We start from the raw sequence: 17,620 nt of genomic DNA, 5'->3' as shown, positions 1-17,620 counted from the left end.
ATCCAAATTGGTGGCCATCACTTGACAATGCGCTGTGTGAAGAAGTCCTTCCTTTGATCTGTCCTGAATCTCCCACCAGTCAGCTTCATGGGATGACCCCAGGTTCTAGTATTATGGAAGAGGGAGAAAAATGTCTTCCTAGCCACATTCTCCTCACCATGCTCCTATTTGGGGGAAAATGTTATCAATGAGATATAGTATGTGAGAAAACATTCATACATGCAATAAGTACATAACATAAGAACATCAGAAGAGCCCTGCTGGATCGGACCAAGGGTCCATCTCATCCAGCATTCTGTTCACACAGTGGCCAACCAGCTGTGCAAGGGAAACCCACAAGCAGGACACGAGTGCACCAAGCACCCTCCCACCCATGTTCCCCAGCAACTGGTGTACTTAAGCATACTGCCTCTGGTACTGGAGGTAGCACATAGCCATCAGGACTAGTAGCCAAGGCAGATCGGGAGCTGCTGGTCTCCAGGTGGCTTGCAATAGGTCAGCAAGGGTTTCTGATTCTCAATGGTCTAACAACAGTGAGAACAAAAAGCCTTATTTCCCGCCTAAATTGGGGTGCTGAAATCAAAAAAGCTTGGGAGAAAACAAAAGTAGATTTGTACGTGGAAGCATCTCTGTGCATGTTTCAGTTCTGGTATTACAAGCAAACTCCCAGGCTAGCCATGTCCTCAGAGGCACCTTGTTCTGCAGCTGTATGTCCACCTTCCTGGGTCACCATTTTGTGCCTGGCTCCAATTGGTGGACCTTGCGGTTCTAGTGAAAAACAACATAGATCCCACCCCGCAAAGTCTAAGCACACAAACAGTGAGATGAGCAAGGAGAAGGAGCAGTAGCCCCTTGCTGAGTGGTGGAGAGGATTAAGCCCAGAGGGAGAAGCAAGCGAATGAGTCGTTTGCAGCCTGGTGAGAAGGAAGTGGACTCGCTCAGGGATGGATCCCACTGAGATCATCTTATGCAAGGGCCTCCCCAAACCTAGGACTGGCACTGGGAGGGGGAGGAGGGCATCTTGGAGTTGGTAGCTCCACCTGTCCGCTTCCAGAGACAGAGTCGTTCCCTCCGTCTGGGTGAAGCCCCGCCGCTGGAAGACTTAGTTCTGCCTCTACTGAGAGAATTGGCCGCTTGTGATGAGGAGAGAACAAAACTTGTGGATCAAGAGGCAGACGTTTCTCTTTGAGAGGGGCATCTATGGACCAGGGGACAGAGCAGAGACGTACACGGGCACCCACACGTAGTCCAAATGTATTCCCCTGTGTTCATAACTGGCCACATGGATTAACTTCATCGATTTCAAATATGCTCTAGAGAAGTCCCTTTGCTTTTTGGACACTCTTCTGGAGCAAATGTGTTGTGTACTTTGGCGTTAGTGATCTGTTAACACCTCTCTGAGTTGCTCCAGGCTCTCTGGTGGTGGTTGTTTTTTCCCTGCTTAACTTCCAACAAAGTGAAGTGAGTTTTCCACTGTAGCTAGCAGCAACTTGATTTTTTGTCAAACGGAAGCTTTAGAAAAGTATCGCTTCCATGTACCGGCTCAAACCAGCTGTTTACAATACAGGCCTATTTATTTGTGTATTTTGATCTCCATGGGTAATGGGGAATGGCCTTGCACTGGAATAGAAATGGCTTTGTTTTAAATACCGAAAAGATCCTGGAGGGGGAAACAATTTATCATTTCCTATATTCAGTACCTACCTAGGGGGCAAGAAGTGATGGCATTAAATGGTGAGAAGGGAAGGTTTGGGATCAATCACATGTGGTCAACTGGCAGCCCACAAGAAACAGCTGGCCCACACCGTGATTGGCATATTGTTCACTTGAAGAACCTGTGCTAGCTCCCAGGTTCAGAGCAGAAGAGGGGATCGTGCAATTGAAAAAAGACAGCAAAGGCTAGCTTCTGGCAAGCTTCAGTGGTAGTGGTAGTGCCCCCTCTTCCTTATCTACCATCACATCACCTCTTCTATTCTTTTTTTCCACCCCTCTACATTAGAGTGGCAAAATTTAACCATCCTTGGTGAGGCCTCATCACTGCAGTGGAGGCTGCTTTGCTTACACGTCGGATTGATTCAAAAAACAATCAAAGCTGCGACTTTCTGATTAAGTTTACCTGCACTGAATTGGAGCACATCTTCCGTGTTCCCAAATCAACCGGTGAACCACTGTTGCTGTGTGCAAAAGGTACCGACTCTCCTTGCGGTTACCTGGGGTCTCTTCCATTGGGTACCAGTTAAAGAACTACCCGAGATCCAAATGGCTTTATGGGGAGCAGCACACGCACACCCAGGGCTTTTCCAGGGCCTTACCCCTGCAACCCATCTCTCGCATCACCTGGAAAGACTTATGAACAATGATGGGGTAGCATCCCTTCTATTCAGAGCCTCATTACTCATATGCACATTTCTTTATTATTTAATGCATTTATTTTATATACCAACTTTCTGCTGACAACAAACAGTATAAAATATAGAGCCTCAGACTTCTCTCAGGCTGACTGACTCTCCCTTCAGGAGCTGGTGATGTGTTGCTTGTTTTGCATATTGCTGACTTCATTGTTTTTGTAAGCTGCCTTGACCCAGACGAGGAATGGTGGGGGATAAATACATACTCCGAGCATGATGTTACAGACTGAGATGGACCAGTTGCTGAGGGACGCATCAGACCCTAAGGCCTGGGAACTCAGTCATCCCTAGAAAAATTCTTGTAGGCTTTCACTGTTGAAGTTGCTTCAGTTATAGGTGTCCTCTCTTAGGGTAGGGAGGAAACTAGAAGGTGCTGAGGATTGAACCTAGGACGTTGTGCATGCAAAGCATGTGCTCTACCACTGAACTAGGGCCCCATGAATATCCTTCAACAGGATAGAGGCTTGGGAAGGGGTCATAGCTCAATGGTACAGCCCCTGCTTTTCATAGAGAAGGTTGCAAGTTCAGTCACCGGCATCTCCAGGTAGGGCTGTAAGAATTCCTGCCTGAAACCCTGGAGTGCTGCTACCAGGCAGTGAAGACAATACTGAGCTAGCCTGATGGACCAATTGTCCAACTCAGTATAAGGCAGCTTCCTGTTTATAAAAACAGATCAGCCTTCCCCAACCTGGGTTCCTGCAGAAGTTTTGAACTACACCTCCCATCACCCCAGTCATTGGCCATGCGGGGGCTGAGGGGAGTTGTAGTGTAAAACATCTGGAGGGATCCATATTCGGGAAGATTAATTTAGAGGAAGTGGATACAGAGAGCTTCTTCCTCCCTCCCTTAGAGCACTAGATCTAAGGGTCACCCAATGAAATCAGTGGACAGTGGATTCAGAATAAACAATGCGTATTTAACTTATGGAATCCCGCACCCTATGACTTGACAATGGCCAATACCTTAGATCGGGGTCCACAACCTTTTTGGACCCATGGGCACATTTGGGAATTTAAGAAACTGCTGTGGGCGCCACCACAAAATGGTTCCCATGGAGAATGTGACTATTCGTATAATGGCTTCCATGGGAGCCTGGCTAGTCCAAAGACAAGTAATCCACCCAAGAAACTGAGTACAAGCAGAGGAAGAGTATGAACCCCAACGCCAGTCTACATTTTTGACCCCACGTAGGTGAGGAACAGGAAGAAATAGCAAGGTGAAGAGGTGAGTGGGAGCGAGAGCAAGTTTCTGAGCAATTTGTCCCACCAAGTAGCCCTGCAGGCCCACTCCCCTTTCCCTGATCCAGGACCTAACCATAAGCCCATCTTTGACCGCATCTTCACCTCTGGCTGCTCCTGGCCTGCCTGCTCCTGAATTGGGGCCCCATCTGTGGCGTGTCTCAGAACACAGTCAAGGCCTGACAGCAGTGTGCATTCAGCCTTTGATCCACTTTTAATTGGTGTTGGAAAAGACCAGATGGAAACAAAGGAACGGTTGGTTTTAATTGGAAATCCGCAGCATGAGTTAGCCAGTTAGTGAAAGGTTGTGGCCGCTCCTCCTCCAACTTTCCCTCCCCTTCATTTTCTGTCTGGATGGTGAGTGGCTTTTCCGCCTTCTCCCGCCCCCACCCTGAGAGCCCCTCTGTTACTCTGGCTGTTTGTGCGCTTGGCACCCTTTCGCCACACGCGACTAGCACAGAGAATGCTTTCGAGAATGTCAGCGTTTGCAAACCTCTCCGTGTGTTACATTGCTAAGCAGCTTTTAGAAACACTTACCCCCACTCTTCTTGCCATCTGGGAGAAGAAGCTGGTCTAGGCAGCCATGCCAGGGGGAGATGGAGGAGGCGGCCACATTGTATTGGGGTGGGGGGGAGGCAGCCAGTGATGCAAACAGTGAATAAATGTGAGAACTGGTAAGACGTAGACAGCTATTCTTTTTTAATATGTACGGAAGATACGCAAAATACTCTGATGCAGACCCCCAGTTTCTTTTCTACTCAAGAGATTTGGATCACTTCTGGCCCAAGTGTGGCAGAAAGTCTGTAGCTTATAGAACCTTATGCCCCAGTAAAGAAGCTGGAGCCAGTGCAGAACGCAGCAGCTTGTCTGTTGTCAGGAGCTGCCCCTTTTCAGCATCCAACTACTTTGCTGAGGGAACTGCACTGGCTGCCTATTTTCTACTGGGCCAGGTTTAAGGTATTAGTACTAGTGTACGAAGCCCTAAACAACTTGGGACGAGGATACCTGAGAGAGCGCCTTCTCGCTTACCAACCTGCCTGGTCACTGAGGTCATCAGAGGGCGTGCTCCTGGTGGTTCTGCATGGACCTATGGCCTGACTGGAGTCCACCTGGAGAAGAGCCTTCAGTGTGGTGGTTCCCATCCTATAGAACCCCCTGCCTCTGAAGGTTAGACAGGTGCCAACACTAAGTTGTTTTCGGTGCCTCCTGAAAACAGCTCTTTTCCAGGAAGCCTTCCTTGGTTACCAGCCTCGGTTTCATTGGCACTCTGTTTTTTAAAGAAAAATCTTAATAACATGTTTCTTTTTTATTTTCTGTTCATTTTATCTCTTGTTGTTCACCGCTCCAGAATCTGTTTAGATTTGGAGCAGTATACAAATGTTGTAAATAAAATAAAATAATTAAGTAGCTAGCCCCTCAGGTGCTGCAGCTCTTCTTTTCTTGGCTGCTGAATGTCATCAGAATGTCAAAGCAGGCACAGATCCCCTATTTCCTGTGCCACTGGTTGTCATAGACCAGGACCCAGAAATCTGGTCCTCAGAAGATCCTGTCTCCTTGTCCTTGGAGGAGGCTCCAGAGTTAACAGTTGAGGAAGAGGATTCAGTCACGGAAAGGCATCATGAGGCACCTCCCCAGGACCTATTTCCCCAAAAGGATCCCCAGGGTATGTTCCCATGTGTCCATAGGAGGTTGTCTATCCATCTTCGGGTTCTGAGGACTCAGGCGATGAGGACGCTCGCATGCTGCCGTCACTCCCACGTTGCCACAGCCTGAGGCTGCTAAAACAAGCCAGGTCCATGTAAGAGACACAGTGGAGCCAACAAGCCTAAAGGCAGCCAAACTGCTACTTACAGCTTAGTCTTGATCTGCTCCTTGTTGGAGAAGCATACAGACAACCTTGCCTGGCTTCCATCACCACTCAGAGCTTTCCGTGGTGCTGATCATTTGCCATGTTGTGTCCCTGAGAAACTTGATCTAGCCTGACTCCTGCTAATGATCTGACCCTAAGCAGAACCCTGCAATCCACGCTACAGCGAAGAGCATCGACAGACCCACTGCCTGAAACGGCACATCAGTGTTCATGGTTGGAGGAGAGGGCAGTTGGGATTCTAATGCAACAGGACATCATCCTCCCAGTCTTAAGCATCAGGTGATCCTGAAAAACCACTCCAGTAACACTGCTTTCTATGTAGCTCCTTGCTCGTCTGTGCTCCTTCCATCTGGGCAGCTTGCAATTGTGTGACGCCTGTAGGCCAGCCATCCCTAACTTGGTGCCCTCCAGATATGTTGGATTATAACTCGTATCAACCCAGTCAGCACGGCCAGTGGCCATGCTGGCTGGGGATGATGGGAGTTATAGTCCGAAACCGCTGAAGGGCACCAGGCTGGGCAAAGCTGCACTAGGCTATTTGCTTAGGCTTCTAGATTGACATGTGGCCACCTTTGCTTTAGGTATGTGTCACTTTTCTAGCTGCGAGGCCTGTACTGTGGAGTGAGGGGAGACTCCAACCTCCGTGCCTGATGTACAGTTGTTTTTCAGGAGGGGCGATAGTGTTAAAAAATATATAGTGTGTTTATATCCTGCCTTTCTTCCATCGTGGAACATAAGCTGACTTACGTGGCATTCCCAGTCGGCTTCCCATCTAGGCACTGACCAGACCCACACCTGCTTAACTTAGCACGTTGGCTGCATCATGTGTCCTCAGACCATGCCCTGGTCCCAATCTTAAATTAACCATGCTTGTACTGTAATAGGATTATACACACTGACTCTCTGTTGCAATTAGCCAATCCAACTCAGTACTGTCCACACTAACCGACAGCGGTTCTCCAGGTTTTCAGTCAAGTGTCTTTCCCAACCCCACGTGGAGTTGCTGGGGATTGAACCTGGGAGCCTCTTTTGCATGCAAAGTATGTGCTCTGCTATGGAGCTGCAGCCCTTGTGATTCCAGCTGCAGCCGTCTCTTTTAACCCGTAAACCAACATCACTTAGGTAAGCTGGCCACTTACAATCCCAGAACTGCTACCAAAGAGCTGCACACCACTCGCTTCCAGAGGCCAGCACATCCCCATCAATATATTTTGCACACAACTGCATGTGTGCAATATCACAAGAAAACACTGGAGCCTCCAGAAGAAAAGAGAAAAGAAGAAAGGAAGGGAGTAGAAGGGACATGGTCTGTTTTGCCGTTTGAGATTGATTTGTTCTGTGGGGAGCAGGTGGGTGTGGATTCTGTACTGCAGATAGTGGTCTGGGAACCAGTTCTTTTTGTGTATTTATATTTTAACCTTCCTTCCAAGGAGCTCAGCCCAGCATCCTGGGCTCACTGATCGTACATACGGTCTGATAGGTACTATATAAACAAGAACAGAGGAAGCCGCCTCACTCCAGGTCGGACTACTGGTGTATCTTCCCCTGTATTTTTTACCCTGACTGCCAGCAGCTCTCCAGAAGAAAAGAGTCTTCCCCATGACTAGCGGCAGGATTCCTTTTTAACCAGAGATACCAGGGATTGAACCTGGGACCTTCTACATCCAATGCAGGTGCTCTGTAACAGTGCAAGGGTTCCTCCTGCATTAAATGGGCCTATGTGTATAAAAAAGGTAAAGGTGTCCCCAGCCAGTCGTGTCCGACTCTAGGGTGCAGTGCTCATCTCCGTTTCTAAGCCGAAGAGCCAGCGCTGTCCGAAGACGCTTCCGTGGTCATGTGGCCGGCATGACTGAACACCGAGGCGCACGGAACGCTGTTACCTTTCCCGCCGAGGCGGCACCTATTTATCTACTTGCAATTTCTTGCTTTCGAACCGCTAGGTTGGCAGGAGCTGGGACTGAAGACGGGAGCTCACTCCGTCACGCAGCACTCGGGTCTCGAACTGCTGTCCCGCCGACCTTCTGGTCTGCAGTTCAGCGTCTTAACCACTAAGCCACAAATCTTCTTTGTCGTCTCCTTCGTCGTCTTCGTCTGCTGCTGCTGCTGCTTCTGGTTACTGTTTGTCCTGTGTGGTACTTACTACGAGGCATGAAAAATAAAATGCCTCCCCCTCCCCCCACTGTGCTGAAAATATACTGGTCCTTTCCCATTTTTAATCTCACACAGCGCAGAGTTAAACTATGGAATTCGCTGCCACAAGATGTAGTGACAGCCACCCGTTTGGATGGCTTTCAAAGGGGGTTGGACAAATTCCTGGAGGAGAAGGCTATCGATGGCTACTAGCCCTGATGGCTCTGTGCTACCTCCAGTATCAGAGGCAGTAAGCCTGAGTACACTGGTTGCTGGGGAACATGGGCGGGAGGGTGCTATTGTACTCATGTCCGATTGGCCACTATATGAACAGAATGCTGGGCTAGATGGACCCTTGGTCTGATCCAGCAGAATTCTTACATTTTAAATATATCTACGAATGGGGCCTAAGATAGGGATCTGAATATAGAATGCTGCCTTGTACTGAGTTGGACTATTTGTCCATCTAGCCAAGTATTTCTACTTTCAGACTTTCCATGAATCCCTCTGCCTGTCACCCCACCGTCCCGAAAGCTTCAGTGATGCCCCGTGTGCAGAGCATTAGCAATCTGGGCACTTCCGTAGCTCCCGAGAGGAATGAATAAGTAGCACTTGTTTCAGTAAATTGGCAGGAATAAGTTGGCATCCCCTCTGGAGGGTCCAACACCTGCATGAAGGCAGAGCAGTTGTGTGTGTGCGTGCGCGTGCACGCACTCAGGCGCACACGTGTGTTTTGTTTTACACAAACCCCGCAGAGTGCTTGCCTCTTTATAATGATATTCTAAGTAAAAGTATTTCCATGGAACACTTTGGAAGAGTGATGGAAAGAACAGAATAAGCCCAGTTGCTGCAGCAACATGTTTTCCAATGCCTGCGTTTGGAGCTTGCCTGTGCAATCGCTCTCTTCCTCCCACCCGCCCTCCCCCTCTATTTTGGATACTAGTTGCTAAGGGTGTAAAAAAGAGAGTGGCAGAATTTGAGTCTCTGGATCCATCTGGGATTTGATGGTGGCTCAGATAAATTTAGAGTTATAGTAGCACTTTGTTCCGTGCAAGCCACCGTTTTGTCAGCTGGCAGCGCCAAGAACCTAACCAACTGTGCCACACACACACACACACACACACACACTATGAATTTTCATTTGCAGCCCAGGCAATACAACAGAAGAGAGATGGCTCTAAGCGAGAGGAGTGGAGAGGGGAAAGCTAGCTAGCCCCCAGCGCCCTGTGACGTTGATGCCTGCTAGCCTGAAATCCATACTATTTTTCTCCGATGTTACATACACACATCGGCAAAAACTGTGTACAGATATTGCCTCCCACATTCACATTTCTAGCTTTCATTGGCTCTTGGTCTAGGAGCCTTGGCTTCTTTGCCCTCATGGTTGGCACAGATGGGCAGGTACCTTGTTTCCTCCACGACCTCTGCCTTTGTAAGCCAGTCTCCTGCCTCAGTTTGGCCCTGTTGGTAAAATCCAGCATTATGTTGCTTGACATTCTTGCTCTGGCACCATCTCCCAGTTGCAAGGACTTTGAACAATTTGCTGTTATTGATTCTGTCTCTCACCCACCAACCCTAATATCCTGGGCAGCACCTAATTGTTAACAGGGACGTATTTGACTTGTTTGTCATCCTCCACTTTGATCCAAAGAGCTTTCAAGGCGGCCTGCAAATGTCATATAAAACTACATCAATAAATAAAACTGATCAAAAGCCAGCCTAACAGACATACTAAAAGACTGTAACAGCATCCAGCTAAGACCTTCCAGATTTTTTCTTCTTCTTTTAAACACTTTAGCCAGCCATCTAGAATCAAGACAAGAGGGATGTCTTTGGGCAGCGGTATCCCTGCAGAAAGGGTGCCAGCACCATAAGGGCCCTGCTTCTTGCTGCCGTTTTTCTGGCCTCCCTTTACCATGACCTTATTCTTTGCCTTGGGCAGCAAAATGTCTGATGTTCTCCCTGTTCATCCACAGAGCTTAGCTCCCATTTGTCTAAGTTGTGTGGCTTGCCTTGATTCCTTTGGGGGGATATCCAAAAGGCTGCTTTGCACACTGCACCATCCAGTTGTTTTTGCCAAGACCACAAAGACTCAAGGGGCAGAGCCTGCAAGCTAAAACTAGTACCTCATAAGTGTGGGATGGGTGGAGCCTAGCTGGGGAAGGCACAGACTGGCTGTCCCTCGTGGTTGAGAGGTGGAGCCTAAAGAAAGGTGGTGGGTGGAGCTAATAGCCTAGCCAAAGTACCCTGTTTCCCTCTTTCTTCTGGCCCCTCACTCTGAGATTTTTAGTCCTTCCCTCAGAGATCCTGATAACAAAGCTGAAACACTGGGGCTGTTCACCCAACACTCTAACTCACACTCGGTGGTCGAGTGTGGGTTGTTGTCAAACCGTGGGTTGTTTTCAAACCATGGGTTGTTTGTTGAACTGTGAGTTAGTGTGTTGTCTGAACCTAGGACATTTTCTGCAGGGTGGCTTGTTAACCATGCAGGGTGGCTTATTTTTCTCAAACAAGCCACCTTGAGAACCCATGGCTTGTTGCTGGGTTGTTCAGGGTGGTTAACAAGCCAGATTGCATGGTTACTAAGCCACCCTGCCTGTGTTCAGTCAACAGGATAATCCACCCTGTGGAAAACTGGAAACAAACAACCCACGGTTCAAAACAACCCACACTCAACCACTGAGTGTGGGTTAGCATGTTGTGCGAACAGCCCCACTGAAGTGACAGGTCAGCCCTGAGACCTGAAAACTCTACCATCAAGGGCCATTGTTGGTATAACACCACAGGGAGAACCTTTCTGTCAGTTCCCTTCAGTGGAGCCTCTTCATACATTCAGCAGCCATGCATCAAGCGCAACGGTCACCATGCAGAGTCCAGTGCATGTGTGAACCAACACAAAGATCCTCTTAGCTTAAAGAAGTCTGTGCTGTGTGATGCACTTTCAGAACCTTTGATTTACAGCCCAGATCCCTTGGATGGAATCCAAGCCTGTCCAAGATCACAGAGGATGTAAAGGCCTCAACTTTCCCCTATATCTCATTCTCCACAAGCTTAATAAAGTGTATATGTTTGGGAGCGGGGGGCTGAAAAATGTGGATATTGATGCTTTGTCCTTTTATGGAGCAAAGTAGTAACTCATTGTCTGCACCACATTTCTTGACAGATAACATACTGTAGCAACCCCACCCCACCCTGGAGTGCGAAAGGCTTGGTTCTCCTGAAACCCTCTTCTATTTAGAGGTCATACCGGAGTGGCGACATAATCCTGGGCGGTTATTTTGCTTCTCCCCACCCTCACCCCCACACTGCCTCGCCTCTCCCACTCGACATTTTCACACCAATTTTGGAAGGGTATTTCTAAAGACCCCCGCCCGCCCCCAGGCCACCCGCTCTGCTACCCAAAGCGTCTGGCTTAATCTCTTCTTTCTATAGTCTCCCGTGTCACAGTCTAAATTTGAAACCAATGCATATCTCCTCTCTCTCTCTCTCTCTCTCTCTCTCTCTCTCTCATTTTCTTTTTTCTTCTTCTGTTTGAAGGGACAGTGGAGAAATGACACATTCAACGGACAGGGCTGTATAATCCATTGTTCAGGTGTCATCTATGATGGACTGTGGCTCAATGGCTACCCTATTGGTATGTACTTTGATTATGCAACCCAGTTAGTAATGAGACTTCAGCATAATACCCCTGCCTTTCATGCTATTGATTAATACAGTTGGACTGCAACGTTGGCATCGGGTTTTTTATTCCTGGGACATGTCACTCATAAGAGTGAAAGCACAAGTGAACTCTCTGGGGGAGAGGGCTAGCCGTGGGGGGACGGAATCCATTAACGGAACGAAATAAGGAACCAAAACATGAAAATGCTGCCAGGGTAATGATGTTCCCCTTTTCATGACAGCCCCATTTTCATGACAGCAGGAAAAGCTTCTGTCACTTTTCCAGCAATCCCAGTTGCACCAGTTCGGTCCCCGACAGTCTCCAGGAAAAGCAGTAACGTGCCTAAGGTACTTCCTTACAAGTGGGTGTGATCAAGGTGTGCAAATATTCAGTTGCAGAATTCAGTTGATAGAATCCTGGATTAGCCAGACCTTGTGGCAGGGTGGTTACAGCATCTTTCCCCAGCCAGGTGCCCTGCAGATGTTTTGGAGTACAATTCCCAGCATTCCTCACCATGGGCCAGGCTGCCTAGGGCTGATGGGGAGTTAAAGTCCAAAACATCTGGAGGGCTCCAAGCTGAGGAAGGCTGGATTTGAGTGACAAACTCAAATGCAGAATACAGCAGCTGGGGTGTTCACTGGGACACCTAGCCATGCTCACGTAACACCTGGGTCAAAGAACTGCACTGGCTGCCTGTTAGCTACCAAGCCACGTACCGTGTTATGTTATTGCCATACAAAGCCCTAGAAAACAAAAGGAGGTGAGCATCCAAAGTAAATCACAAAGAAGAGAAACAGGTTTTTATTATCGTAGGAAGCCCAATGTGTTTCGGCCTTTTTCTTAATTGTAGGCCTTCTTCAGGGGGTAGAGAAAAACGTCTGCAGAATTTTTTCAGCAAAAGATTGTCTCCTGTGTTAATCTACTGGCGATCATCAGAGGAGGCCTTGCTGGTCATTCCAAAATGAACGGAATGTCGCCATGAAGTACCCAGATGGTGGGTCTTCTCTGTAGCGGCACCCATCCTCTGAAAAACCCTCCCCCATGCAGTTCAGGAGGCAGAAAATGTGACATCTTTTAAAAGCCTGCTGAAAACACACCTTTTCACCCAGGCTTTCCCTGGGCTGTAAGTAAACTAATCATGCTACTCCATTTTGCAGCTCTTTGAATTGTTTAAATGTTTTGTTTTTAATGTTGTGTTTTTAATATTGTATCTAAATGTATTTTATTGTAAACCACTGAGGGGTTTTTATTATATTCAGCAGTATATAAATCCCACAAATAAATAAATAAAATAAAATAGGACTTGAAGAGACTTGGGTTCCAAACTCTACTTATTCCTGAATTTCACTGGGTGATCTTGAGTCACTTTCTCTCTCTGCCTAACCTATCTCACAGAGAGAGGAAGAACCATGAGCTACTTAGAGGAGGGATGAGGAGAGAGAGAGGTCCTGTGGATATGATATTGGCTCCAGTATGATATAAATGCCAAGGACTCTGGAGCTTGGAGTGGGAACTACAGAGTCTGAGGTTGGGGCCTAGACTAGCGAACTACCCTGGTTTCTTAGGATGAACTCTTTTTTTAAAAACAAAACAAAACTTTTTATTCTATTTTTTAACTTAGGATGAATTCTTAAAGTGCAGAAAGGAATAGGGTTCTGGAACCTCAGCCCCTATGGTGGGCTGGTAATTTGAGACCTCCACATTGGCGAGGCCTGGTATAAATCATAATAGCCTGGGCGTCTGCCTTTGCCTGGTCAACAAAGCAGTGCATTCATCTTCCAGCTTGGGCCACTGATGTCACGGACCCTGCGCTAGAGATCACAACCTGCAGAGCTGGATTCTTGCACAGCTGACATTGGAAGAGACTTGAACCAAGAGAGGATTCATACAACTATCTCTCCTTTGTGGGATGGATTCTGTAATCCCTTTGCAGTTGAGGTCATGATAGATTCCTCTTATAAGAACAACATTGACATGGGGTTCTCCAACCTCTTGGGATATGGTTTTTCAGAGGCTTCAGTCATTTTGTGAATGGCCCACTGAACTGAGGCCTGGATTCTGCATAATCCCTAAACCATCCTCACCACTTAGGGAAGGATCATAGCTCACCTGCAGAGCACATGCTTTGCATGCAGGAGATCTCAGGCTCCGTTTAAAAAGGATCTCAGGTATTAAGTGTTGGAAAAGACCTCTGCCTGGGACCCAGAGAGCCCCTGCCAGTAAGACTAGATCAGCCTGGGCTAAGTGGATGAATAGTTTGACCTGGTAAAAGGCAGATTCCTAAGTTAAGTTGCTCTTCCAGTTGAGGAAGTCATAGAGTGCTGTGAGTTTTACTGGAGGAGGGGGAGATCCGTTGGCTGGAGGAGGGACCCACAACAGATTTCCTACCTAACAGCAACTAGGACCCAGCTCTCGGAATGACTTACAGCTAGGGTGAATCTCTGGTTCTCCTTGCAATATAAGTGAACCTCTCTATGAAAGAAAGTGTGTGTGTGTGTGTGCATGTGCATGGACACACACCCCAGTTTGGGTTTTCAGCAGTGATATAATGAAGGCACATTGAATGTTTTGCAGGACGAGCAAATAAGATTGTGATTTTGGGACCAGAGTTTATTGATACAGTGCCAGGGTCTGCTCACACGTTTCAAGTCCAGATGCAAAACGAGGAAGGAGAGGTCTCTGAAAGTAAGAACATTTTTTAATAGCTCTGTGATGCCATATAAAAGATCTCTCACGACAATGAGCAGAAAATAGAAAGCACAAAACAAGGGCACAGCATTTTCTGCTTTTTTTCCCTTTCTCTTTGCTTCGTGGGGATAATATATAATAAACATGTTAAAATTTGTTCTCTGGCTTTTATGGGGCCTTGAACTGAAAAGGGAGTTGGTGCGCTTGCTGTTTTGCGTCAGCTATAGACCCCTCAGAAGGGCACATTGAGACCGGGTGGACATGTAAAAACACAAACATATACACAAAAAACCTTGCAAATGAATATTCAGTCAACATTTGTCTCAGAGCATATCTACATTACAAATGCAAACTAGGGTCAAACCAGTTCAATTACCATAAATTTCCACTCAAGTACCCTGGCAGTTGTAGTTTTGTGAGAGTTCTTGGAATTCCTTGTTGGACATTCCTAGCCCTCTCAAGGCATGAATGTTTCTGGGATTTCTTGCTTGGGATTTATGATGATCAAGTAGGTTTCAAACTGGTATAAATTTGCATTGTGGGTGCATTTGGTTCAATAAAAGTCCCTAGCAAACTCAGGTGGTGAAGTGCTCAGTAGCCATGTGATGTTGAGTATCCACTTGGAAAAGAAAACCAGGGATCAGGAGGGGGGAACGCCTTTCTTGAGTTCTTTACAGCTTATAGTAATGCTGGGAGAGAGCATGGCATGCTAGTTCACCAGCTGGAACCCTGAAGAAGAGCGCTCCTGTGAGGGGGTGAGGATGCATTGCAGTGTTTTGCTGCTCCCTCTTACGTCCGTGCCCCTCCATGGCAGACCTACCTGCTGAGCATCAGATAGAGCCACCATTTAAATTTCCCACAATGCCCCAGAGTTATGCAATGTCAGTGGCATTGTGGGAAATTACACTGGTGGCGCTCAGACCCTCACTGGGGGCCACTGTTTTAATTGTACATTGTTCTGTCTTTCATGTTAAAAAAAAAAAAACACATTTCTACCATTTTAAGTTTATTTATGGAATGTGTCTTTGGCCCAGAGAGCCCTCTGTTTTCTGTGAACAGGACTTCTTTTCCATTTATTATTTGCTGCCAAAGTTTCACTGATAGCCGCTGAAGATTGCCCAACCCTCATAACACTGAAGCAGCGGTTGGATAAGATATGGGTTATAATGGTCACACACAAGCTAACACAAGAAGGGCTGGGCAGCTCAGGGCCAGGACAACTCTAAATCTTTTTGTATGTATCCCAGGTCTCATTTCTTACTTATTTTAGAGGCTCAGGGTGGTAATGTCTGTTCCCTGTCAGTTTGGATGCATCTCCCTTTATTAAAAACTTTGTTGTTGTTCTGGTTGCCCAGTTTTTTTGTCCTTCGACCTCTCCAGCCATGCTTCATATTATCATTTTATTCTTCATCCTAGATAACCATGTTTAATTCTGTTTCGTGCTGTTATGTTTGTTGTTTATTACATCTTAGCTCTTTGTATGTTCTCATTTATCATTAACCAACTGTTACAAAACAAAACTTTTCAATAAAAAATCCTTTGATGAGAAGAAAAGGGAGGCTTTCTGTTAACAAAAGAAGAGTCATTTCGGCTTAGTAACCTTCCGTTTCAAATCACTGCTGAAGGAGCCAAGGCTACCTGCAGCACATGTTAATTAAATGAATGTGACTAAGTACATTTTCCAGAAGTGACGACAATTCTATTTGTGGACTTTTGTATGTTCGTTTTGGGTTTTGTTTTCGTTCTTTTGTTTCTTTTGGTCCTCTGTTTCCAAAAACTGCAAATCCGAGCAAGAGTTAAGATGCTAAAGGATAGTTAAGAGAAAGAACGCTCAAAGATCATCAGATTGGTTCTATAAATCCAGGAAATGGAATACATTTGAGGGAGGAATAGGAATATTAAGGCATACCATGGTAGTCTTATCAGAAGTTAGGTGACTGGGAAGATGGCCTTCTTAGTCATGGCACCTTGTCTGTGGAATGGCCTCTCCTTTGAGTCATTTTGTCAGGGATGAGTCCAAGCGCCTTGAGATGTCTGACAGCTCCAAGTCTGAATCAGAGTTGGAGCAGCTAGATCAGAGGCCAGCTAAGGGACCCTCCCTAGAGAGCCAAGATGCTGGGAGAGATTCTGCTGAAGACTTTGACAAACAGGTGGCCCAGGCTGAGTCCCTGCCCCCTTCCTCCACTGCCAGAACTCAAGTTTCCGAGGAAGAGGAGGAAGAGGGGAACGACTTGAGAGACGCTAGGGCATGTTTCAAAGCAAAGCAAGAAAAGTTAGGGGCAGGGCTCAGACGCTCCACCAGGATAGCCACTCTTAGAAGCCAACATAGAAGGGAGCCACCCTAAAGGAGGGGCACCACTGCGAAGCAAGTCTGGCCATAAGGTTCATGCCCAAACTGCTGGCAACTTCACTATCCTCCAGTTCATCTCCTCTAATTAGGGATCGCAGATTAGTTGTTTAGGAGCCTGAAGCGTTCTGAGAGTTTCCTGGAATCTGCATTTGTAAAGAGGCTAGTCTCTAGCAAAATAAAGTAGTATTAGCCTGAAGCTTTGTCTCCTTGTGGTGTTGATTGCGAAGGAGGAAAGACGATCCATTTCTGACACATTTTGGCACCAAATGAAGACGTGTTGCCTCAGAAAGAGGGAAAGGTGTTGGCTGTCATTCGTGCTCCTTGATTGGGACCCCAATCTTGATTGGGAACCCAGGCAGGCCGGATTTGATTCCCAGAGTCTATTCTGTCACCTCAGGTCTCCACTGTCTCTTTTTGTTGCATGTGTAGATCCAGTCTTAACACCGCAGCTGGCTGCAGAGCAAATGATTAAGCAGGCATTGATTTTTCCCATTGCTCTTTTGCTTGATAGGCGAGAGTGGTCGACTGCTGGAGATCAGTGCTGGTATAAGAAATGTCCAGTTTCCAGCAAGCTGCAAAACCAGCTCCTACAAGTTAATTGAACAAACTGGGAGGCGGCCAGTCAAAAGCTCTTTGTAAGTAACATGGAGAAGAATTATTTTCATTCATTCTTGGGCCTCCACTATTATGTTATGGAGAAACAATACCCTGAACAGCTCAGACATGGTCCCTTGGTGAACATTTTGGTTCCTCTTAGGCACATTCTGGGTCCCAGGTAATGTTCAAGAACTAACTGGGCCAGTCTTGGCTGCTTGAAGTCCATGGGACAAGGCAGGGAGCCACAGAGCGGCAGCAGGTGATGATAACTGTACTCCACCCAGAGCTGGCAGGCACTCAGTAGGAAGACAGAAGGAGGTGAGCATCCAAAGTAGATCACAAAGAAGAGAAACAGCTTCTCGGGATGAAAAAATACATTTATTATAGGAAGTCCAACACGTTTCAGCCTTTTTGTTTTTTTTAAGCCTTCAAGGGATAGAGAAAAATGTCTGCAGAATTTTTTCAGCAAAAGATTGTCTCCTGTGTCAATCTCCTGGTGACAGGTACAAGACCAACATGATTTGCACAGCACCTAGGCAGAACAACAAACAACCTCCAGAACAGAACTGAGCTTTATATAGTGATGCGGGCCCTGAAACCCTGCCCCTTCAGTAAGGCATGACTCTCTTACAGGCCCTGTCCTCTGCAGTGGCATCTGGCACTCCCTTGGTATTTTGA

General features: G+C 47.0%; 1 protein-coding gene across 7 annotated transcripts in view; it reads left to right on the top strand.

The window, feature by feature from the left end:
- Positions 1–17,620, top strand: part of MORN1 (MORN repeat containing 1) — a 316,149-nt gene that overhangs the window by 40,651 nt on the left and 257,878 nt on the right. For all 7 annotated transcript variants that reach the window (XR_014786007.1, XR_014786005.1, XR_014786006.1 and 4 more), the window contains exons 7-9: positions 11,184–11,280; positions 13,882–13,992; positions 16,857–16,980. Coding sequence is in view for 4 of the 7 variants with exons in the window: in XM_084821656.1 (XP_084677782.1) it covers positions 11,184–11,280; positions 13,882–13,992; positions 16,857–16,980 (332 nt within the window). In the remaining 3 variants the exon portion in view is untranslated. The remainder of the gene's footprint in view (positions 1–11,183; positions 11,281–13,881; positions 13,993–16,856; positions 16,981–17,620) is intronic.

This window comes from Heloderma suspectum, chromosome 15 (genome assembly GCF_057233095.1).
Source record: "Heloderma suspectum isolate Gila_16-S chromosome 15, 16-S_ref, whole genome shotgun sequence".
NCBI lineage: Eukaryota > Metazoa > Chordata > Lepidosauria > Squamata > Helodermatidae > Heloderma > Heloderma suspectum.
The sequence above is the reverse complement of the archived record's forward strand: the minus strand, read 5'-3'. Positions and strand labels throughout refer to the sequence as shown.